Consider the following 24833-nt stretch of genomic DNA (forward strand, 5'->3'; position numbering starts at 1 on the left):
GAAAGCAAAGCTGTGTTCCATATTGAATTAATTTAGTGATTCCCCCAAATTAATCCTGAAGCCACTGATTAAAATGAGTGGCTCACCAAGTTTACTAAATATATATACTTTGTTTACCTGAAATGCAAATAGCTTTACAAGACTGTTTATAAGATGAATTTAACTCTGTGGCTATGTCCAATGTTGGACTAAAAGAAGAGTGAAGGAAAGCAATTGCCAGAGGTCACCAGGATTATAAAGAATTTATTTTAGGATTCTTTTTTAAAATAAATTACTTTATTGTTGTTCAATTACAGTTGTCTGCATTTTCTCCCTAAAGAATTTTTTAACGTGAAGGAATGTATACCTTTACCTGAGGAAGGATGATGCTAAGTCAGTTTCACTGGTGGTATAAGTTGTTTGGCATCTTTAGCTATTTTGTTAGATCAGGACCTTCTTAGGCTTATCTTTCATCTGTGTTTTACCTTAAACCAGCTATGTTTCTCACAAATTCTGCTGAGGAAAACTGATTTTTGCCCTTCATGTGGAGTGTGGCTAGCTAGCACGCAGCAAAGGCACTTGACATTTGACTGATGAAAAGCAGAACCTCTATTCAAGTGGGTGAAGTGGATTGTGGGTAGAAGGTAATCAAATCTCCTTGAAAGATCTAACAAACATTTATAATAATAGCCCTTTTTTGTCCTACTTCACTGATGGTTGCTATTCAATTATTCGCTAACTAGAAAAAAAGAATAGGAGTATTTCTTATGCAAATTGTTCCTTGCTATCCTTGTGCTAACATTATGTATACAATAATAGCACAATTTTAACATGCAATAATTCTTTTTTCTTTTCAAATGGATTTCCTGTTGAGTGAGTTATTTCCTTGTTGTATTTACTTAGGAAGCACTTGGAGTTCAGGTTCGAAGTTTGTTTTTGTTTTTTAATTCTCCTTAGGAGTAATCATCACTATTAGTTGAGACACTAGGAAGTTAACAAAAAAGCAAATCAATGCAAACTACATTAGAACTCTGTCATCATACTATGAGAAGCACAAGCCACACAAAGAAGCCGTGCGTAGGGGTCTTGTTCAACAGACTCCTCTGAGCTCCCAGGGATAATCACTATCAGCCCTGTAGGGTTTTGAAATGATCGAAGCCACAGTGAACATCTGACTGAATGAGAGATCCCAAGGGACCCACCTGAGGCTTCCCCAAATGTCCAACTCCCAAAATCATGAGCAAAATAGAATTGTCGTATCAAGCCAGTAGACTGGTGGCAGCAGGGTGGGGGGCGGGGCAGGGTGGTTGGTGTGCGGCAACAATAGATAAGCAGAAAAAAATTTAGTTCCTGGTTTAACAAAACTTAAACATGGGCATGGTTTTGAAGCCAGGTTTGGAAGCCCATTGGGTTGTAAGGAGACTGCTGAGAGAATTTAAAGGAAAGGGAAGAAAATGGAAATGGAAGCAAGAGGGAAGGGCATCTTGCTACATATTCCTAAAATGTTTGGCACACTGTTGCCAATGGTAATGTGGGAAATAAGAAATGTACCTAATGAATTCAGTGATCTAGCTAATAAGATCATTTTTAAGAGAGGAACTGACTTGGAAGGGTTTCACCTGTATCCAGACCTGACTTAGGTGAGGTGATGAGACCCAGATCTTGAGCCCGAGCCTCCCAAGAATCTTGGGAGAGGGTCAGCATTTGTATCGGATTGCGAAGGGAATGTAAACATGTTCTTGTCAGGGGCTGGGCTCTGCTAACATTGACACATGGCTGCGAATTCTCTCCCATTCCTTCCTTTGAGAAGTTGGGTCTATGCCGCTTCCCCTTGAATTTGGTGAGGCTTGAGATTGCTTCTACAAAAGAGAAATGAGCCAAAACAAAGCAGACCAGTAAAGGTCCTTGACATGCAGGTAATTTGTAGATCAGTTCGAAGAATTAAAGAATGGCTATTGTGGTCACCTGGAAATAGTATGACTGAAAGTACCAAGTACAGAAAGAAGTAAGTTTAGATATATAATTCAGTCTTAAATACTTCAAGAAATGAGGAAGAATAAAGAAAATAGTTAAAATGATAATTAAATGTGGTCAAACTTGACCCTATCCTTTCTGGTATTAAAATCTATGTTCATTGTTTTGGGGTAATACTACAGTCAAATGTATACTTTTCCACTTATTGCTTAATGAAACTCAGCCTTTCATTCTCTCCCCTGATGTAAGTTGCCCCAAAACACCAAGGAAAGAACAGTCTTATTTCCAGTTCTAGGTGGGGAGAGAGACCTTATAGTCTGCTGGTGCTCTGACACTTTAGTTGATGTAACTGGTATCATTTCTCAGTTGATTGCTCACCAGGATCATTCCACCACTGCAGTGGTTTCTACACTAGGATCCAAGACTGTAACTTTTTACTTCTTTACACTAAGCTTGGTGAGCGCTCCCCAAAGCACGACTAGTGTGGGTAGGCAGCCCCTACTCTCAGGCCCTGATGTGAAGCCAAGGTCCCAGCCCAGTTTCTGCTTTCAAGGCACCTTCCCTTTTGGGTTTTTATATTTCATTTGGCCAACAGATCTAGTTGGGGTGAGTCTGTTCTGTCCTAAATTAAAATCTCAGAGAGAAAAGTTAGGGATCTTATCCTTTCCTTCTCAGAGCAAATTGGTTTTCCCCATCCCAAGGGATATGAGAATGGGAGAAACCATACTTTCATAAAGGCGATCTTTTGAAGAACACAGATAATTCCAAGATGACTTTTTAATTCTGTGTATACAGAGAAGCAGTTAACAGTTTCTCTAAAAAACAAATGAATATAATTTTAAAAATTAATTTATGCTTCACCAAGCATCCTGTTGTTGTAGTTGGTGAGCTTGGTGTTATGATTCTAAATGTAACTCTAAGGGAAAGCTGGTGATGGAGAGTGACTATGGCAGGAAGTCACATACTATGCTTTTATTTATTTATTTTTAAGATTTTATTTATTTTTTTAGAGATTGAGGAAGTAAGGGAGGAAGAGAGGGAGAGAAACATCGGCCCTGACTGGTGTGGCTCAGTGGATTAAGTGCTGGCCTGCAAACCAAAGGGCCACTGGTTCGATTCCCAGTCAGGGCACATGCCTGGGTTGTAAGCCAGGCCCCCAGTAGGGGGTGCACAAGAGACAACCACACATTGATGTTTCTTTCTCTCTCTTTCTTCCTCCCTTCCCCTTTCTAAAAATAAATAAATAAAATATTTTTTTAAAAAAGAAAAAAAGCAATGTTTTTTAAAACAGAAATATCAACATGGGAGAGAAATATCAGCTGTCTTGGCTGGAAACCTAGGCATGTGCCTTGACCAGGAATCAAACTGGTGACCCCAGGCCCTGCAGGACAATGTCCATCCCACCAAGCCATACCAGTCAGGGCGCACAATTCTAGTCTGCTTAGGAACTGTAACATGAGCCAACCTATTAGATTCCAGCTTGGAAACATTGTCTTAGCAAAGTAAATAATTTCTCCCAATAAAAAAGTAAGAAATTTAAAGAACTTTGGTTTCACCATTTTTTAAATTGTTCTAGTCTTGAAAAAATTTATTGTATTTGTAGATAATGGAGCCAGTATTAAATGTCCTTTTGCCTTCTTAAAAAATATATAATTGTTTACAAATTAAACTACATATTTACCCTTCTTTTGGGTTTGGAAGTCTTCGTTGTAAAAAGGAAGCACTTCATTTTGACTGTAGCTTGAACAGATTTCTTTCAGTGCTGAGTGAGACTTTTACTGTTAGTTGTATTTTGCTGAATACATGCATTCCAGATGATTTCAAGTGGAATATTGCTAGCATGAGAGAGACGGATGTGCTCAAGGACATGACCCTAACCTCACCATTGGGTGGCAGAGGCCACCTGTGAAGTGATAAACAACATTTTTCTTATCCAGGCAACTGGGTAGAGTGCTGCTTCCAAAAATGCTTCTACAGCAGCAGGGTCATCAACACAGATTTTCAAATTCGCTATCGTGTGTCCTATTATCCGCTTCATTGCATTTGTAAATTGCGTGTGTTAAAAAGCCATAAGCACAATTTGGCAGGCCTGTTCCTCACGTATTAAAACAGTTAAAGTGTACCTTTAAGGGATACAAAATAATGATTTGAAAGCCAACATTCTCAACCAGCAAGTGTTTAGGGAATGCCTTAGCTGCCCCAAACAGATTTGCAGTTAATTTTTAAGTGTCAGTGCAAGCAGTTGGTCTAATCACGTTTTCTCCTTGACAGAGGGCCCTTTAATGGCTGCAACTTCTGACTCAGCCCCAGAGCATGACAGGAACATGCTCAGCAAGTGTTTGAAAATGAGAGATAATACTAGATAATGGCACTTGCTCCTGGTACTTCAGTGATGCACATTTCCTCGATATGAGTGAAAGGAAAATTTGCCTGAGTGAAGTTTTTACCCATCTCTCCCCAATCTTTGCTTATATGCTATGATTACCCAAATAGGGATGTTTTACAAATCATTTCTTCTTTCTTTCTTTCGTTCTTACACACACACATATGCTTCACCTAAAGTGTTCCCTTAAAGTTATTTCTAAAACAGTGAGAAAATTCAAGGGATAAGATGATCAGTCCTCATTGGTACTGACTGCTGTGTGACTTTCTCAGTTTGGTTTTATTTGCCAGTAACCCAGGCAGTTTAACTCTAGAGCCCATGCTCTTAACCACTGTGCAGCCTGCCTCTGTTTACTAAAGAAGGTGAACGGGGACTCTTTAAGTAATGAAAGTCACTGAGAGAGCACAGGCCAGAACCCCCTGATTTGGGGCTAATGTTTTTCTCTCCCTCCTTCCACTCCCTCCACCCCCAGTTCCACACAGATGTGGCTTAAAGCAGCAAGACTCAAAAATGGCACTAGGGGTGGAAGTGAGAAGCAGGTGTTCTTCTGCAAGCAAAAATCAGAAACAGTCTGATAGCTGTAGTTTTGCCTCTATGTGTGTCTGTGTGTCATTTGCATTCAGTAATTGTTTGCATAATGAGCCTGTATTATGTACCCACTAAAGAGAAGAGAACGTCCTGATAATTCACACCTACTAGGTTCAGTGTTTCCTTCAGTTAGTGTTTGTATTATAGAATACATAAAATGATGACAGATAGTAACTCCTTTGGGATTTTCTTGTCCAGGAAGATCTCAAAGGATTTTATGGATCATTTTCTTAAAAGGGTGTGTTTATTAGTAGATATTACTAATGAACACTATGTGTAGCATTTTCAGATATAATAAACTACATCCATTTTTAGGAATGATGAGAGCTCTTTTTTCATTTAAAGCAAGGGAGTGTTGCCAATTCCAGAGCTACAATTAAGCAAATAAACACTAAGATGAGTGACATTGGATGTGGATGACCTTGAGTTTTTCAAGGAAAATTTGAATAGACAGAGAAGGACCAACCTGAACAAAACCTTTTCCGTGGATTGCATAGCTGGCACTGGTAACAACATTATGCTAAAACAGTCTTCATGTATGTAGTTCACTATAGAAAATACCTAAGATACTGCCTCTCCATCTGCATCTGGAACCATACTGCAGCCTGCGCATGCACCACACGGGTTCCCTTTCCATCCCCAGCACCCATCACCCCCCACCCCTCACAAGGTCTTTGTCCAAGGGTCCTTCTGATGGAAGCCTATTTGTGCCTCCATTTATTTTTCAGGCCCTTGCTCCTGCATTACTTCTTCAGGGACATCATGCCTGACCTCCCACATTTGGTCATTTGCCTTTTTGTCCCATGTACTGCTCCTTTGTAGTGCTTGTCAGGATTGTAATAAATAATATTTGTAGAATGAATGAAGAAAAGAATGAATACATTTCTGTCATCATTATTTCCAAATACCTCTTTATCCTAAAAATACTATCTTCTAATGTGAATCAAAACCTCGAACAGGTTGTTAATAGAGGTAGACCAATATCAAATTAGAATAACTGGAATAAGAAGTATATTAAAGTAATTAGCCCTGGTTGATATAGCACAGTGGATTGAGTGTGGTCCTTCGAAGCAAAGCATCACCGGTTCAATTCCCAGTCAGGGCACATGCCTGGGTTGCAGGGCAGGTTCCCAGTAGGTGGTGCACTAGAGGCAACCACACATTGATGATTCCCTCTCTCTCTTCCTCCCTCCCTTCCCCTCTATCTCAAAATACATAAATAAAATCTTTAAGAAAGGAAGTATATTAAAATAATCAGCATAGAATCAGTATTGTATTAAAACAACAAAAATGTAAAAAGCCTAATTTAGTGTTTTAGTTTATTTGATTATTAGCTCAATTTCTTTTAATTCTATGTCTATTTTTTTATAAATCTGTTTTTAAAATATACATTGTCCCATATTTTGTCTTCTACTCTGACCCCGTCTATTTCACAGACTCCAAAATTTAGCACGTATATTGTTCTGCTCCTTTTTTTGGCTATCCCATGTGACAGTAAATTATGACAAAAAAAGAATCTGAAAATCTTATATCTCTAGTTATTTTTTGTTTGTTTATTGTTTTTAATAAAGTCCCATATGTCTTGCTGAATATATTTAAAGTTCTACCCCTGAATAAGTTGGTCCCTTGTTCAGACTATCGGCTGAGCATTTTCATTGCCTCCCCCATCTCTCTCTACCCTCTCTTTACCCTGCTCTGTCCCCTGAGAAACTGGCACATAATTTATAAGGATTACATCAACAGGTTCTCTTGTCCTGTGGTTTCTAATTTGTTTTGGTCCATGAGAAACATCAACAATAAGTGAAGGGTAAGAGAATGAGTCTGTGGAGTTTATTCATCTGACTCTTGTTGGTGCACCCTTCTACTAAGGCTCCAAGTCCTGTCAGTCAGCTCTTTCCACTTGGCCCGTCTCCCTGGATACAGACACCTCCCTCCTCCCTCACCCCTTCAGGCCTGAAAATGGCTCCCTGTTGTTGCTAGCCTCTGCACCAACTCTTCTCCTTGTCCCCAAAACTCTACCTATATCTTTGTAAATATCTCTTAATAAAACTCTCTCTAATCATCATGCATGAACAAACACCGTCTATTTCCTACCAGGACCTTGCTGTATTCCAGACAATAATGACCTGTCCTTGCAAGGTATTGCTGCCTAAGTAGTGCTTTAACTAGATCTTCATGTGGGATTCTACTGTCCCACAAAGCTGGCTGCTTCTGGGGGGGTTGGGGTCAGTGTTGGCCCTCCACTTCTGCCCATTTGTCATGTAAGCATTATTAGGAGCCAGGTCAGCCTTTGTGAGTAAAAGTCCATGTCACCAAAATCCAGTCATAATCTCATCCCTGCGGTTGCGATTACTTTTTCATAAAATTATTGAACATATACATTTTCATCTGATGACTAAAAGATGCCTCTATAGAAGGGTCTTTACTGAGCAGCCACATGAGACATCAGTATCTTCATATTCTGGGGTCATTTTGAGGTTGGTCCTTCTAGTTATTTAGCAAACTTTCTTGCCATTCATTATTTAATAATTTTCTTTTCTGGTCTATGATAATGTAGTCCAACAAGTGGCCTCTGTCAATGAATAGATAAGTGATTTAGTTTATCTCTTCTTCCAGTCAAAGTAAGTAACTAGAAAAATGACCCCCAATTGGTGCCAACAGATCCTCCTTAGCCACCGATAAATCTGGGACCTTCCCGTGAGCTATAGGGATGTGCTAAAGCAGTGCCTCAGGAATCAACATGCTGTTATTGTGAGCAACATTCTAGGGAAAATTTCTGGTGCCTTTTCGATCTTCACAAGCACTGAATGAATATACCACATGGGCTCAATAATGGTGTGCTGCCGGGCACCACCAACTTTAGGACTGATGGATCAGATAACATTCAGTTCATGATGGGCTTCTTATGTCATTGGGTGATCATTCAGGGTCCAGGAGCTTCTTCTCAAAAGAACAGTTATTTGCTGAAAGAACATGGATTTTCTCCAAAATCCCAGGGACCTCCAACTGTGATTCTGTAATAGGCATTTACCACAGGCCCCATACAGCATTCTGCTCTCTGATAGATATTTTAAGCACCATTGAGTCCATTCTGCCATATAGACCTGGTGGCAGAACTGCTTGTACAATATTATCTGAAAAGCGTTTTATTTCTCTGGGTCCTGCTCAAATCTGGCATGCAATATGTGTTGTGCCTCTTTCTTAATAGCAGCAAATAAAGGTGCAGAAGCTTACTGTTTACTTTGGAGGAGATACCACCACTGGCCTCCTCAGGTCTTTCTTGAAGGACCATCATATTTTCATGAGGTTCATTTGTCATCCATTAAGATACATTGTTTGCCTAAGGTATGAAGATTACATGCTACCCAGTAGTCTCCAGATCTTATTGGCGTGTTGCCATCGATGTAAAGAATTGGTGTGGTATCCTGTGGAGTAGAGTAAGGGTATTACTAAACTCTACAGACTAAATTGTGGCAGAGCTAGGAGGTCATACAAAGTTGAGGGAAGATAGTAAGGATGCAGTACTCTCCCTGCCAGATGAAATAAATGTCCGCGGGTGTTTTCTGTCTATTGGGAAGGGTCAACTTTTTGTTAGATAAACTGCTACATCCAAGGTGGCAGAGACTGCTTTCATTTGTTTTATAGAGAGACTATAACTTAAAAAGCAGCTAAAATTGAGGTCATGGCTTGGTTAAGCTTGAGAGAATTCATTATCATTCTTCAGAAACCATTTCCCTCTGCGCTGACCAATCAGCATGATAATATAGCTCCCTTAAGGAGAATGTGTTAACTATGGAATAGTTATTACACTAAATACTAATGTGGTCATCTCTATATCCTCAGAGTCTTTATGTATCTGTCATAGGTAAGGCCTAGTGAGTGAATGGCAATGAATAGAAAGATGATGATTAACAATTCAGTGTGAATGACTAGGAACTTGACCATATTCTAGACTGGCACTTTAAGATAATGCTTTAATGTTAACTTTCTTTTAAGAATTAAGGTGTATAGGTATCAGATACTCTATAATTGCTTAGGCCCTAAGGAATGTTTTAAATCAAGTCAAGGGCAATACATATTAAATTATACAGTGAAGAAACAAAAATTACTAAAATTTTATAATTGTAGCTATAAGTTAAAAACATAAAGTGAAGAGAAAGAGAGGATTTAAATATTATGAATACTTTTTACAAATCTACAGTGTTTTGTGTCATGTAAGATAATACTGATCAATGCACTGACAGACCATCCAGCTTGTAAACAGGTGGCGTAAACTTACGGTATCAATAAATACAGTACATTCCTGTAAAAAAAAGAATAAATTTTATGAATATTTATACTGAAAAGAGATGATTTAACTGCTTCCCTCTAATATATAAAATATTTTTTAAAAACTATAGGTTGATTGTCTATTGTTCCATAACAGATTACTCCTAAATTTGGCATTGTGAAATAAACTTTTTACATCAGTGTCTGTGCTCAGAACTTGGGAACAGCCTACCGGATGGCTCTGGCCCCAAGTTCTTCATGAGCTTGCAGGTAAGATGTAAACCGGGCCTGCAGCCAACTAAAGGCTTACCTAAGGCCTCTAATCAAGAGGGCTCCCTGACACCGATGTCAGCGGGAAACTTCAGTTCTCACTGACTGCTGACCATCATGTGGGCTTTTCCGTGGGACTGTCTTGTCTCATGTCAGGTGGCTTCCCCCAGAGCTAGTCATCTGAAAGGGAAAACAAAGAAGCTGCAATACCGTACATGACCTACCCTTAGAAGTCACCCAATGTCATTTCTGCCACATTCTATTCATTAGAAGCAAGTCACTAAGTCTAGTCCACACTCAAAAGAAAGGGACTTAAGCACCATCTTTTGAAGGAAAAATATCAAATAACTTATGGACATATTTGATAGTCACCACAGGTGGTGATAAGCTGAATAATACTAAATGGGATTAAATACAAGAAAGAACTCCCTGTTAGCACATACTCCAAAAAAATCAGGAAGAAAAGACAAGATAATATTTTGTCTGTATAAAAAACTGTATATTTTTGACAGTTTTAAGAGTGTGAATAAACCAATGGCTCTCAACTGAAGCAATATACTGCCCAGGAGCTCTTTCAGAAAATTTGAGCTGACTTTTTGATTGTCACAATATTTGGGAGCACTACTGGCACTTAGTGGATGGAAGCAGGGAAGGTAGATGTCCTACAATCCCTGAGACCATTCTGCACAGCCGAGAATTGCCACACTTCCTGCTTGACTATCTCATGTTCCACTCATGTAGGTGATGTGATTTTAACTATTTGAATCTAGAACTTCTGTTTTGAAATTAGAAATGTTCTTTTTGCATAGTTCTAATAAATACCAAAAGAATATAAAGAGTGTACATTTTGTTAGAATTTATTAAAATGTGTCATTTTAGAAAATTATATTGTTGACAACAGCACTTGTATTATTGAGTCTCCCACACTATACACCTGCACCCCTGCAATTATAGCTGCCACATTCAGTGATTCTATCTATAGGTGCAAGCACCTGACTTATTTCCCTATGTCTTCTAGATTAATCACAAGTGAGCATTGATGTATTTATATGCATAATGTTTAATTAAAAATTATTCTCTTCTTATTTCTTATTTGCATTATAGTTAGGGCATTTTGTTGATTTTTAAAAATAAATTACATATATGGATGACTTATGGTATATGTGAATGCTATTTCAAGATTATAAAAGGAGCATTGTTAATATTTGTTATAAAAATATTTGTGGCACTTGGTGGGGTTGGAGAAGGGCTGACATACAAACTCGTGATGCTATGATACTATTAATCACCATATATGAGAGACCTTGACATGTGTGGGGAAATATTCTGGGACAGCTCTGTCCAGGAGAAGCATAATGTGCATTATACATGTAAGTTAAATTTTCTAATAGCTCTACTGAAGGAAATTTTTAAAAAATATGAAATTAACTTTAATAATGTATTTTATTTAATTAACTATAGCTCTCATTTTAAATGCAATAAATATAAAGAATTATTGAGATATTTTCATTCATTTTTTGTTCATGCTGTCTTTAAAATCTGATGTGCATTTTTGTAGTTACAGCAGGTCTGAGTTCAGATAAGCCACACATAAGCGCTCAGTAGACACATGTGGCTGGTGGCTACCTTATTAGACAACACTGTTCTGGAAGTTCTATGAATAGAGAAATTCCAAGAAAGGCAGTAAAGTGTATGAGGTCCTCTAGATTCATGTGAAAATCCCCTTAGTTTAGTAATGTACGTAATAACTCTTGCGACACATCTTGTTTTCCTCCTGCCGTATTCCTCCAGAAGAGGTGGATGAGATATAGACTTGGTGGAGCAGATATAGCAAACTGAATACACTTGATTGAGGGATGTGGCCGAACTGGCCCATGCAGCTTTCAGATCAGAGACTTGGTGTTCCAGCTCAAACACAGGCCATCTGCAGTATGACTTCTGTGCCAGTGGCTGCGTGAAGCGGTGTAGCAGCAGCTAGTAAACACAGCCACCTGCCACAATTCAAAACTGCAAAATTAAGAAGGATCATTCCTCCCTTGACACTTCTTTGTCTCCCTTTCCTCTGTCCACAGGCTTCCTATCCCTCCCAGTCACTCTCCCTCTCCAGCTAAGTACGAAGCTCTTCTTTTCAAATGACAAAGGCTCCTAAAGTACCTGTGGTGTCTCCTTTCCTAGCATATGTGTCCAACATACTGCTGATCCTCATGTAGCTGATATCCTTGTTGTTTCCCACTGTTAACAAGCTCATTCCTAATTTATCCTTTATGGGCAGCATTAGAGCTACTGGGCAGCATTAGAGCTACTGGAGTCTAGTGGTTCAAGCACCGGCCTTAGAGAGCAACACACCTGACTTTAAGCTCTCTTCATGCCACTTAAAAGCTATGTGATCTTGAGAAGTAAATGAAAGTCTGAGCTGCACTTACCTATAAAATGTAGTTATCTACCTTGTAGGGTTATTGCAAGACTCTGTTTTAGAGTTATTGTGAAACTCCAATGAGACAATGGATTTAATACACTTAGCATGGTACTTGACACATTGTGGGCAGTTAAATAAATTGAAGCTTTTACTAGTGTACTATTTCCTCAATCTATAATTCTTCCCCACTCCTGGACGCCTGTCTAAATCCTTGGCATTTTTTCAGTGTTGCTCAGATCCCACTTCTTCTCTAAGCCTTCTACAAACTTTATTCTTTCCTTTCTATGTGTTTCTTGAGAACTTTGAGGTAAACTCTTCTGGGATTGACTTCTAGTACAGGATACATACCTGTCATGTCAAGTTCTTTGATTGATGGATTGATGATGCAAAAGGAAAATAAAACAATAACAGGTGCCACTGATGTCCCCCTCCCCACCCCCCTGCCCTCAGCCCCTCTGAGTTGGCCTGTGGCACAGACAGTTGTACCTTCTCCCCTAACAAGCACATTTTACCTGGTTCTTCCGCAGGTCCTGGAAGGGTGGAGCTAGTGCTGCCCACAGCAGTATCTCCCCCATCAGCATGCCCTTCATTGGCTTTGCCCCTTCTCTGGCTCCCTTTCCTCCTTCCCACTGACGCTTTCTGGAATCACTTCCTAAATTAACTACCTTCATCAAAATCCTTGTTTCAGTGTTTTTTGGTGAAACCCAGATAAGACAGGAACTAACGTTACCGAGTTCACATTGTATGTTAGGCATTCTGCTTTCACTATGTTCTTTCATGTTCTCAACATTCTTCTGAGGCTTGGTATTCTTTTACCCAATTTCCAGTAAAAAATTAGAAAGCCAGGATTCAAAACAATTGAGTGGCTTGTTCAGGGTCATAAATATATTAAGTAGCAAACCTAGCAATCCAAATGCTTAAGGCCCATTTCTAAATTAGTAATTATGTGGATAAGCAATAGAACATTTCAAGGTAAAGTTAAACATGTTATAAGAAATAAAGTCAGGTAAAATTAGATATCCTTCTTTGGTTTAGCCAAAATGTGATGAACTAAGATTTCAAACAGAATTTAATAAAATAGTGTCTGGAGACATAGATGTTAAATGCTTAGATGTCATTTAAATGACTTATTTATAGTCCACTTTCTTTATTCTGGGAAATAAGAATGGGAAGCTATGGCAGTGAAGAGCTGCCTGAATGAGTCAGATTTTATAAGAAGGTATTAGAAGATGAAACCAATTTGGCCTCTATGACATTTAAGAAAGAATTAGATAAAGGGGACTTTCCTGGGTACTTAGATACTAAAAGGAAAGGATTGGATGGATGAGAACAATTATTGAGAAAAATTTCTCTACTATATTAAAATTCTCATTCAGAATTGATTTTTATCTTTCCAAGTCACACCGTCCATTTATGTAAGGGTTATTGAATTATAACATGAACTGTCAAATCCAATAAATGTGGGTAAGGAGATAGCTGAATAAATGTTAAAGGAACAAAGGACAAAGAGATATGTTTTCCATGCAGAAGTATTAGATTGCCATATCGCTCTTAGATTTTTAGAATCTATATTATTCAAACTGAAGAAGTTTGAAGCATTCAGTTAGAATTAGGGAGTATTCCCCAATTTAGTTCATACATGTTATGTTCTGTAGTTCTGTAGTCTAGCTGTCAAGTTTATAATTTTTGGAAATTAGAGTGATGAGTCTGTATGAGGATGAGCCTGGTGTCTTCAGAGAAAATAGAACTGAGTCTTCAGTTTTCATGAAGTTTGAGGACATTTGATATTTTTAGTAAGCTTTGAAAGTATCAGACAAAATGTACAGTAAATATTTATTGTTATATTGCCTCTGAAGTCATTACTGCTTACCTTTTTTAATGTCATATAAAATCTTTTTAAAAAACAGTCAACTTGCATTGGGCATTGTAGTTTCATTTTTTTGAGTTTTTAAGGATATTTAACTTATGCATAACCCAAAAGCATTACTTCATATTATTTACTGTAAATTTATTAGCTCTACTATGAAGTCATTTAGTTTTGAGCCCTAGGAAAAATGACTTCCAGCCAAGCAAGCTTTTGTAGTATGCCCTCTAATTCACATTTTAATAAATGTCATTTTCTAAGTACATTACCTCATGTTTTGGCTTTAACCCAGACAAACACTGAGAGAATAAGAGAAATGTGCCTTCTGACTGATTCATCCATATTTTATTGTACTTTTCATTAAGAAATTACTCTTTGGAGAAAATCAATAATCTTCCATGACTGAGGGGAGAGGTCAGTGTGTTGCAGTGGTGCATTCTAATTTCTCAAATCAGACTGCTTTCGGCCAGCTGTTGCTGATGGAGTTTTGTCCCTTCTTGTTTCTGCAGCCTGGGTACATGGCGACCCCAGAAGAGTGGTGTATCCTACAGATAGCAAGGGCCACTTTTGTGGCCAGAAGGGCACCCCCAATGAGTGAGTATGGCCACCTTTGCTTTGTCTGATTTTACTGTTTAAGTTAGAACCTAGAAACCACTTTTATCTTAATCTTACTGGACTTCTTAAATAAAGGGGAGAAAAAAAATGGGACAACTGTAATAGCATAATCAATAAAATATATTTTAAAAAACAAATGAAATTCTTAAGGAAAGCCTTCCCTCTCCTTTTCCTAGAAACAGTTTATAAGCAGTTGGAGAATTTCATACTATATGATATAAGACAAGATATCATTGTCATGCAGCATTTTATTAGATTGCATAAGATACTGATTAATGAAAACATAACAGATGAATAGAACCAGTGATTTTATCAGAAGACATATTTTAAAATGTCTTATGAAATGGCTTTGGAAGGCTGAGGTCTGAGTAGCTGCTAAAAATCTAGACATGGCAGTCATGAGACTTGGGTTTGCCCAGGTAAATCACTCTGATAAATCACTGCACCTTTCAGAGTGAGGAGCACACCCAGAAAGTCTTCAGTGTGTGGTAGACTTTTCAAGGCAACTCAGCTTCTGCAGACAGTGGCCTCAGGCCCATTAGCTGAAACAAGGACAAAAGTTCCATCAAATTCCTTTCTAATGGTAATCATAACAGAAACAAGGTTTTTATTTCTTTACTTAAAAAAAATATATATATATATACCTTACATTTTAAGAACAATTTCCCTTCTTTCTCACTAACCTGTTTCTTTTGTCAGTAGTGGGGATGTTACTAGATCTGGTTCTTAATGACCCAATTCAGCTTCTGTAAATGCTGGCACTGAGTGGGTAAATGCCAAAGCCTCAACAGCCCCCTACCATTAACTGCAACAGCCACTAAGTCTCAGAACACTGGGGTGTGGAGCCTGTGATGCCCACCCATAACTGTGGAGCTTCTTATTTGAGATACACTGATTTAAAAATAGATTCAGGAAGTGGTTAACAAAACTCATGCTGTAGAATTTTTACAGACAATCAAGAGAGAACAAAATCTGGGTGGGGAAGAAACCCTTATCAGGTCAGGCTGAGTTTATGGTGGACAGATTGTCTTGTACAAAAGGTCCTGGTTGCTTGTTAGAGACAACTGGACTAAATTCTGACCTGGAGTGGTAATTTTTATTTTAACCTCAATAACTAAAAAATCCTAGACATTGACAACAAAATCTACATTTTGAAGGACAAATAAAGCACCAGTTGGTGAAAATCATACAGATCTCTAAGTCTCTAGTTCTTTAAAATAGGTTATTTTTTAAAAGGCCCCTGTAACAATAAGTTTTCCAGTCATGAGCAAATGACCCACTTATTTCCAACAAACATACCATAACATCAGTTCATAAAGATCACTTAAAGATAATCCTTGCATAAAGCAAACATGTTCATTAAAGCATTACATGTAATACAACTATGTGATGATAGTATGTAAATTAAGGCCTATCTAATGGAATATAAAGGTACTCTTAAAAATGTTTTTATACTATCAAGAGTTGATTCTGTTGGTTTTCCTTCATAATTTCTTAATTTTGTATTATGACCATACTGGTCTTTGTTTTAATCCTGAAAACTATACTCACCTGTATTTTTCTGGGGTTTTTTTTATGGTTTCCTTTCTGATGGTTATATTTTTAATCCATTTGGAATTTATTTGTGTATATGGAAAAAAGTAGAAATAACACTTTCATTTTTTTCAGTTGCAGAATCAATTTTCTCAGAATAGTTTAATAACTAATATACTTTTCCCTACCCCCTGATTTCTGATACCACAATTATCATATAATAAATTTATATATTGTTGTCATTTGTGAGCCATCAATGCTATTAAGATATATACTTTTAAACTATCAATTGTTTTAATTCTTAAAGTAAAAGTATATTAATTTGAAAAAATTTTTAAAGATTTTATTTATTTTTAGAGAGAGGGGAAGGGAAGGAAAAAGAGGGAGAGAAACATCAATGTGTGGGTGCCTCTCACATGGCCCCTGCTGGGGACCTGGCCTGCGACCCAGCCATGTGCCCCAACTGGGAATCAAACTGGTGACCCTTTAGTTCACAGTATATGCTCAATCCACTGAGCTACACCAGCTAGAGCTAATTTAACAGGAAAATTACTTTAAATTATGCTTTGAGTTTTTAATAGTAAGGGAAAATATTTATAAAAAATCAAATTTCAATCATCAAAACAGTGTGGAACTGTAGTAGAACTGGGAAGAAATAAATAAATCTCATTGTAAATTCTAAATGTGATAAAGATAGGATTTTAAGTCAGTAGTCAAAATATGTATTATTAAATAAATGGTATTGAATTAACTGAAATGCTATTTATGAATATAAAATAAAATTAGATATCTATCACATACATTGCAACCAATGAAAACTAAGACACTGAAGATTTTGTATATAAAATATATGACCAAAACCAAAACATAATAGAAGAAAATCAGGGGTATATTTACAGACTTGTAGAGTGAAGAAACGTCTTCTATATGACACCAATAGAGCAGTCATTCAGACAGAAACTCACCAGGAGAACACTGGACTTAACCTGTCAGAACAGGCATACTTAACAGGCCTGTACACAATGTTCCTCCCCACAGCAGCCGAATACACATTCTTCTCAAACACACGCGAAACATTTTCCAGGGTAGGTCACATGTTAGTCAACAAAACAAGTTTTAGTACATTCAAGAAAAATTGAAATCATATCAAGTATCATTTTTTACCATAATGGTATGAAACTAGAAATTCATTACTGGAAAAAAATTTAAAAATTCACCAATATGTGAAGATTTAAAAAGCATGCTACAGAACAACCCATGGGTCAAAGAAGAAATCAAAAGGGAAATCAAAGAGTATTTTGAAAAGAGTTTTATATATTTATTGAAAATGTAGTCTTGGCTGGTGTAGCTCAGTGGATTGAGCTCAGGCCCATGAACCCAAGGGTTGCTGGTTTGAATATCCAGTCGGGACACATTGCCTGGGTTGTAGGCCAGGTCCCCAGTGGGGGCATGTGAGAGGCAACCACACATTGATGTTTCTCTCCCTTTCTTTCTCCTTTTGTTCCTCTCTCTCTATAAATAAATAAAATCTTTAAAAAATGGAAATGCAACATACCAAAACTTCTGGGATATAGCAAAAAAGTTCTGAGGAAAAATTCATAGCGATAAACGCCTATCCCAAGAAACAAGAAAGATAGTAAATACACAGCCTAAGTTTATACCTCAAAAACCTAGAGAATGAGAACAAACAAAGCCTGAAGTTATTAGAAGAAAGGAAATAGCAAAGAGCAGAGTGGAAATAAATGAAGTAGAGACTAAAAGAAAATGGAAAAGATCGCCCTGGCTGGCGTAGCTCAGTGGATTGAGCGCGGGCTGGGAACCAAAGTGTCGCAGGTTCGATTCCCAATCAGGGTACATGCCTGGGTTGCAGGCCATGACCCCCAGCAACCGCACATTGATGTTTCTCTCTCTCTCTCTCTCTCTCTCTCTCCCTCCCTTCGCACATTGATGTTTCTCTCTCTCTCTCTCTCTCTCTCTATCTCCCTCCCTTCCCTCTCTAAAAAAATAAATAAATAAAAATCTTTAAAAAAAAGATTTTTATTTATTTATTTTTAGATAAAAAGATTTTTATTTATTTATTTTTAGATAAAAATATTTTTATTTATTTATTTTTAGATAAATAAAATCTTTAAAAAAAGATTTTTATTTATTTATTTTTAGAGAAAGAGAGAGAGAGAGAGAGAGAAACATCAATGTGCGGTTGCTGGGGGTCATGGCCTGCAACCCAGGCATGTACCCTGATTAGGAATCGAACCTGCGACACTTTGGTTCCCAGCCCGCGCTCAATCCACTGAGCTATGCCAGCCAGGGCTAATAAATAAAAATCTTTAAAAAAAAGAAAATGGAAAAGATCAATGAAACTACGAGCTGGGTTTTGAAAAGAATAAAATAAGCAAACCTAGACTTATCAAAAAAGAGAGAGAAAAGAGACATTATAGCTTATCATGAAAATACAAAGGATCATACAAGACTGCTATGAACAATTGTGTAAGACCTGAAACCATTAACCTCCTAGAAGAAAACACAGGCATGAAGTTCCTTGGCATTTGGTGTGGGCTCTGGGTCTGACACCAGAAGCAAAGGCAAAGTGAAAATGAACAAGTGGGACTACATCAAATTGAAAAGCTTCTGCACAGCATGGAAACCATTAACAAAATTAAAAGGCAACATACTGAATGAAAGTATTTACAAACTATGTATGTGATGAGTAGTTAATATAAAATGTACAAAAATTCATACGACTCAGTAACAAAATTAAAACAGAACAATGTAATTAAAAATGGTCAGTAGAACTGAATAAACATGTTTTTAAAGACATACAGATGACCAACAAGTGCATGAAGAGGCACTCAAAATCACTAATTGTCATAGAAAAGGAAATCAAAACCATAACAAGGTATCACCTTACACTTATTAGAAAAGCTATCACCAAAGACAAGTTTTGGCAAGGATGTGAACAGAAAAGAACCCTTGTGCACTGTTGCTGGTAATGTAAATTGGTGCAGCCACTATGGAAACAACATCGATGTTCCTACAAAAATTAAAAACAGGTTCTGGCTGGTGTGGCTCAGTAAGTCGAGTGCCTGCCTATGAACCAAAGGGTTGCTGGATCAATTCCCAGTTAGGTCACATGCCTGGGCTATAGGCCAGGTCCCCAGTAGGAGGTGCTCAAGAGGCAACTGCACACTGTTCTCTACTTCTCTTATTTCCCACCCTTCCCCCCTCTAAAAACAAATACAGAATATTTAAAAAATTAAAAACAGAACTAACATATGATCTAGTATTTCCACATGTGGCTCTATATCCAAACAAATTGAAGTCACTATCTTGAAGAGATATCTGCACCTCCATGTTTATTGCACCATTTTTTAAAGTAGTCAGGAAACAGCTTAAGTGTCCATCAATAGATAAATGGATAAAGAAAATATGATATATAGTGGAATGTTATTTAACTTTAAAAAGTAAGGAAATCCTTCCATTTGTGACAGCATGGATGGACCTTGATTGCATTATGCTAAGTGAAATTAGTCAGAGAAAGACAAATACTGTTATATCACTTGTATGTATGATCTGAAAAAACTGAACCCATAGGGACAGAGAACAGATTGGTGACTGCCAGATGCAGGGGTGAGACATGTGATCAATAGATTTAGGTGGTCAAAATGTAAAGTCTTTCAGTTATAAGTGTTGGGGCTGTCATGTACAGCTTGGTGACTATAGTTAATTCTACTGTTTTGTGTGTTTGAAAGTCACTAAGAGAGTGGATGTTAAAAGTTCTCATCATAGTAATAAATTGTAGCTATATGAAGTGACAAATGTTAACTAAACTTATTGTGGTAATCATTTTACTGTAGATCTGTATCAAATCATGTCGTACATCTTAAACTAATGCAATGTTATGTGTCGATTGCATTTCAATAAAATAGGAAAAATTAAATTAGGGACAATAAAAAAAAGAAATGGATTTCAGTCTAGTGTGTTTGGTGCCGTGTGCTACTTTAAGAATAAAGTGTAATGCTGACAGTCTCACTGGAAGCATTTCACTCCCCCCCACTATCTCTTTCTCTGGTCACTTTCTGGCACAAGACTCTGATTTATTGTGTTGGGTACTTATCCACTGCCTGAATCATCCTGATTATAAATTTGTTAGCTTGTTTATCTCCCCCTACTAGAGACAACCTTTCTTGAGATCACAGACTTACTCTGTCTTTTTTGCTCTTTATATCCTCAGCCTCTACCACACTGGCATTGTAGTAGCTGTTCAGCAAGTTCATTGTTAACTGAGTAAGACTAAAGGGATAGCGCATATAAGAGAGTGATTAGATCCCACAGAGGAGGTCAGTGTAAAAACCTAACTGAATTCTCATAACAACACTGCTAAGTGGGTATTAATATTATTATTATTATTCTCATTCAGAAAATTAGGAAACTGAAATTCAGAAAGGTTAAGGTACTTGTTCAGGTTCAACTGACTACTAAGTGGCCAAAGTAGCACATGCCAACCCCAAATCCTGTGCTCTGCAGGCTGTGCATTGATAGAGTTGCAGTGAACTTGATTTTTCATGTTACATGTTTAATCTAGTCCTAAAGATCTTGAATGTAAACTGTCATTAAGTAAAAATATTATATTTTGCCATGTATAATGTGCACCCACAATTTTGGCCCAAACTTCCAGGAAAAAAATCTTTCATTTTAATTTTTTAATCCAACTATTTATTTATTTATTTATATTTAGAAACAAAACAGATTGCTGCATTCCAAGATGCTATTTTGCATATGGATATCATTATTGCTTTCTAGAGTTACACTTTTAACACATAAGCATAAATGAAAAAATTAAAAACATTTATATAGATACAACATTAGTACTGCCCATGTACAATACACATCCTTATTTTTCCCTCAAAAATTTGGGCAAAAAAGTGTTCATCATACATGGCAAAATATGTTAAATAAATAAATGAAGGTGTGTTTCCATTCCAAAATGAAATGTATTTTGTCATGATGTGTAAGAAATTTTAGGCACCCCAAAAGATTTAGTCCTGAAAATAGTTGTGAGACTATAACAATTGGAGTATTTGTACTTGTTAGTGCCATGATGTAATTAAGGCAACCCTCTGACTCACGACTCTCAAAAGGCATTTGTAACTGAGCTTAAATCCCATGATTGGAGATGGTGTCGTCATGTTGAGGATGTAGAGTTTGGCCATGTTTTGCTTTGTTTACCCATGCCTAACTAAACACTGGGAGATTTTAGAAACAGTGGGAGTTTTGTAAAATGTCAAAACAGATGAAACAGAGCCCTCAAGAGAAAATGGGGTGCTTTGTTGATGTGTAGTTTTTTTTCTGCCTTTTGAGTTTCAGGGAAGTTATTCATGATACGTGGATATGGTCCTTTTCTTTGGGATTTCCATTAAGAAGTGAGAGCTTGGTTGATTTTGATGCCACCTTCTGGATGCTACAAAAACTTCAACTTAAAAACATTGCCTTGAAATGACTGAACATTGTGTAAGGCAGCACAATTAGCCAGTATGAGCTTTTCAGGTAGAGAAACAGAAAAGATGGAGAGAGCAAAGCTCTTCTTTCATTTAGGTTTTGCATCAGTTTGGCAGCTAAGTGAAGCCAATCTTACAAAGAAAGATGAACCAGGTCTTGTGTGAATTTTCTCTACTGCTATGTAGGTAAGTCAGTTTTGCAGGGAGGACTCTGTCCTTTCTGGGTGATGTGCTGTGCTGGCCATCAGATTTCACTACAGCATGAGCTGGTGGGAACCTGGCTGCCAGGCGCCAGCTTTCAAAATGCCACAGAAGCTCTTGCATCCCCAGAAGGTTAATTCAACAAAAGAAGTCTCTCTTTTGCCTGCTTTTTCTAGATGCTAGAATTCTAAGTGCACATGTATGAGAGAAGCACAGAGCTGCTGATTTGCACCATAGATCTGTATATAAATTTCAATTAATCTTCTCATTTTTGGTCAGATTTCTATTAACTCTGAGTCCAAAATATCTCATGATTTCTAACAGACAAAAACACGTCCCTCCCTTTCCGTGGCCAACATGGTGTCTCCATCACCCAACACACTCTCTAATGCTCTCCATCTTTCCAAACTTGTTGAATTCTCTTGTGTTTTGTATTTTTTTTTTTGTGAGCAGATGCCCCATCACCACCACACACACATTGTCAGCTGGAGCAGTGAGGTTTATTCCTTCCTAAAATTTTATTCTTATATTTCCATGAGTCTCAGGAAAGAAGAAAGATGGGCTGAAGTGCATGCTAGGTTATTTTAAATGAGTAGTTTGCAGTTGCTTCTATTTTGTTGTTCCTGGGTGGAAAATAATTCAAGTTAAACAATGAATCACTTTTTCAGTCACTCCACAGAATGGCTCAGCTCCAACCATCACCATCTACTTTGTACCTAAGGAATCTGAGGTCCACTGATGTTTAAGGATATCAGTCAGACTGTAATAAAATGATGATGAATTTGTGCTGAAAAATACGGATTTTAAGGATCCTAAGATTTTGAGAAAACTTGTGGAATTTGCTTCATTCATTTTACATTTGATAATTACCTAGAATGGGTCAAGTGCCAGGCTACATGTTAGTAAGATAGGGATATAAAGATGAGTAAGATGTAAACCTTACCCTTGAGAATAACATAATCTAGTGAATAACTTTAGTTTATGTAGCATTTGCAGGTTATAAATCAATGCTACCCTGGGGGACTCTTGACACTGATTTACCATTCACAGTTTTAACCACTCCTAAGAGACTCCAGTGATCGATGACATGCATTAATTTATTCATTTGCTCAGGTACAAATTTGAATCACATGCACCATGAGACCGTGTCGATGATGCAGCTGTTTGGGTAGTGAAAGAGCCAAGCTGACTCTTGTGGAACCCTGAAGTAGCCTTGTGTATATTTTGTCCAAATTTATAACCAGATCTTGAACCATCTGGACTTGATAAGATTACAAACATGAAATGTGTTTATTTTCCCCATCATTGCCCTTAACAATGTTCTTTCAAATTCTCTCTTCTTACTTTGGCAACTCAGGTAGATTCTAGTGCTTTCCAGACACTCTCTGTTGTTAGCAAATTCAATGTAGTCTACACTAAAAGTTGAATCTCATAGCTTTTAATCTCCTGGCTCAGGTTTTAACTCTGCAAGAGAACTTACATTGGAAGAGCGGGCCTGGTCTACTATTTTCCTTTTCTTCCCTCTCTTCTGGTTCTAGCTCTTCCTTTGTGTTGTGAGGGATGGAAAGAGAAGGAGTGTCTGTCACTTTTTTGACCATATAGTATTGCTCCTGCAGCTAAGATACAACTAACTAGCCATCAGTCATTCTCTTTGGAATAGCATCCAAAGTCTGGTGCCAAGTGGAAATTCTGTGGGGAAAGTCCTCACTGAATAGTTCCGTCATTTGAGAGATCAGCTTAGCTCACTCTCCTCCCAACCCCTTTAATTTCATCTCTGATGATTCACCTCCAGCCTCTTATTGTCAGATGTGGTACCACCAAGGTAATGCAAGCCCATTTACATCTTCCCATAACAGGCTACTTCAACACTAAGCTTTTCTCATTGGCTTTTTCAACTCTCTGTGGTCTCTTTGGGTCTCATTTCTCCCTGCTGAAATGGGCACAGAAGGCTGACTAGTAAGTCTGCCACTTGAGAGGGGTCTACTTGGACAATGAAATGCTGGGCTGCCCTTTCTACAGGTAACCCCAGTCTTTATAAGAGATTCTTTCAGAGCCCTCTGCGATTTGGCATTGGGAAGAAACAATCACCCTTTCAATGCGAAATGGATGGAAAATCCTCTTAACTGTGATCATTGTATCCTGCCAACACCACTGTCTCCAACCCGCCGCATTCTCCCCATGTTTTGCTTATGTACATGGGCAGGAAGAGGGGAGAAGTAATACAAGGGTTAGGCCCACATTTTTTGTAGGGAGCTTTCTTTGTCCTTAGATTTGGATCCTACTTGGTGATTCTAAGTAGAAAAGGTATTATTCAACAGCCTATCATATATTTTGCTATGTGTGTAGTCACATTAATTAACTGAGGACTTGACAAGGTACTGAGAACATTCTTCTCAAATGTTTAGGGCTTCTCTCAAGGTATGATTTATATGTCACCTGTCTCTGAATCTACTGGGGAGCATAGGGAATAAAATCTGAATTCCTAGGCTGCCCACCCAGAGATTTGGGTTTTCAAGGGTTGTGAATGAGTCAGGAATCATGATTTTCAACAAACACTGCAAGTTTCACTGATACATACTAAAGTTGGACAAGCACTTTGTCTTGAGTTCACAGCAGACTATTTTATGTTCTACCAACAACATTGTGAATTGGGTAAAGCTGGTATTATTCCAGTACACTGCTGAGGAAATTGAAATTCAAAAGTGAATCATGGCTTGCCAAGTGGCAGAGTTAATGCTTCACTCAGTGCTAGTGAATATCGAATATCGATCTGTCCTACAACTATGCCACTAACCATAATTTTGAATACAGTGGAAATGTTACTTGATTTATTTATCATTGTTTCAGAACACCAAAATAATACATGTTTATTTCAGAGGATCCATAAAACTACAAAAAATTAACTAAACAAATATAACTCCACCATTCAGATATAATAATTTTTTTCTGTATATCATGTTTTACCTACTTTTGCAAAGTTAAAATAAAGTCATATCTTAATACTCTTTAGTAACATGTTTCCTAAAATTAATATATTGGGAACTTCTCCATCCATTTAATATTTTCTTCACCATTATTTACAATGACAACACAGTCTTGCATTTTATGGCAGTAGAATTTTTGTGTGACCAATCCCCTTGATGGACTATTTGTTTTTTTTTTTTAACTTTTTACTATTACCAAATGTTGGTTTAAATGTTAGGCAGTTTAAAGGAAAGTTGCAAAGTATATTACAGCTATCTAAAA

At 37.5% G+C, this 24833-nt stretch overlaps 1 protein-coding gene across 1 annotated transcript in view; it reads left to right on the forward strand.

Moving 5' to 3' along the window:
* The window catches only part of SLC44A5 (solute carrier family 44 member 5), a 338085-nt gene that overhangs the window by 249519 nt on the left and 63733 nt on the right, over nucleotides 1-24833 (forward strand). The window contains exon 4 of the mRNA XM_045835610.1: nucleotides 14253-14337. Coding sequence (XP_045691566.1) covers nucleotides 14253-14337 — 85 coding nt within the window. The remainder of the gene's footprint in view (nucleotides 1-14252; nucleotides 14338-24833) is intronic.

The sequence above is a fragment of the Phyllostomus hastatus genome, unplaced genomic scaffold, assembly GCF_019186645.2.
Source record: "Phyllostomus hastatus isolate PE091 unplaced genomic scaffold, TTU_PhHast_1.1 phas_contig_209, whole genome shotgun sequence".
Taxonomy (NCBI): Eukaryota; Metazoa; Chordata; class Mammalia; order Chiroptera; family Phyllostomidae; genus Phyllostomus; species Phyllostomus hastatus.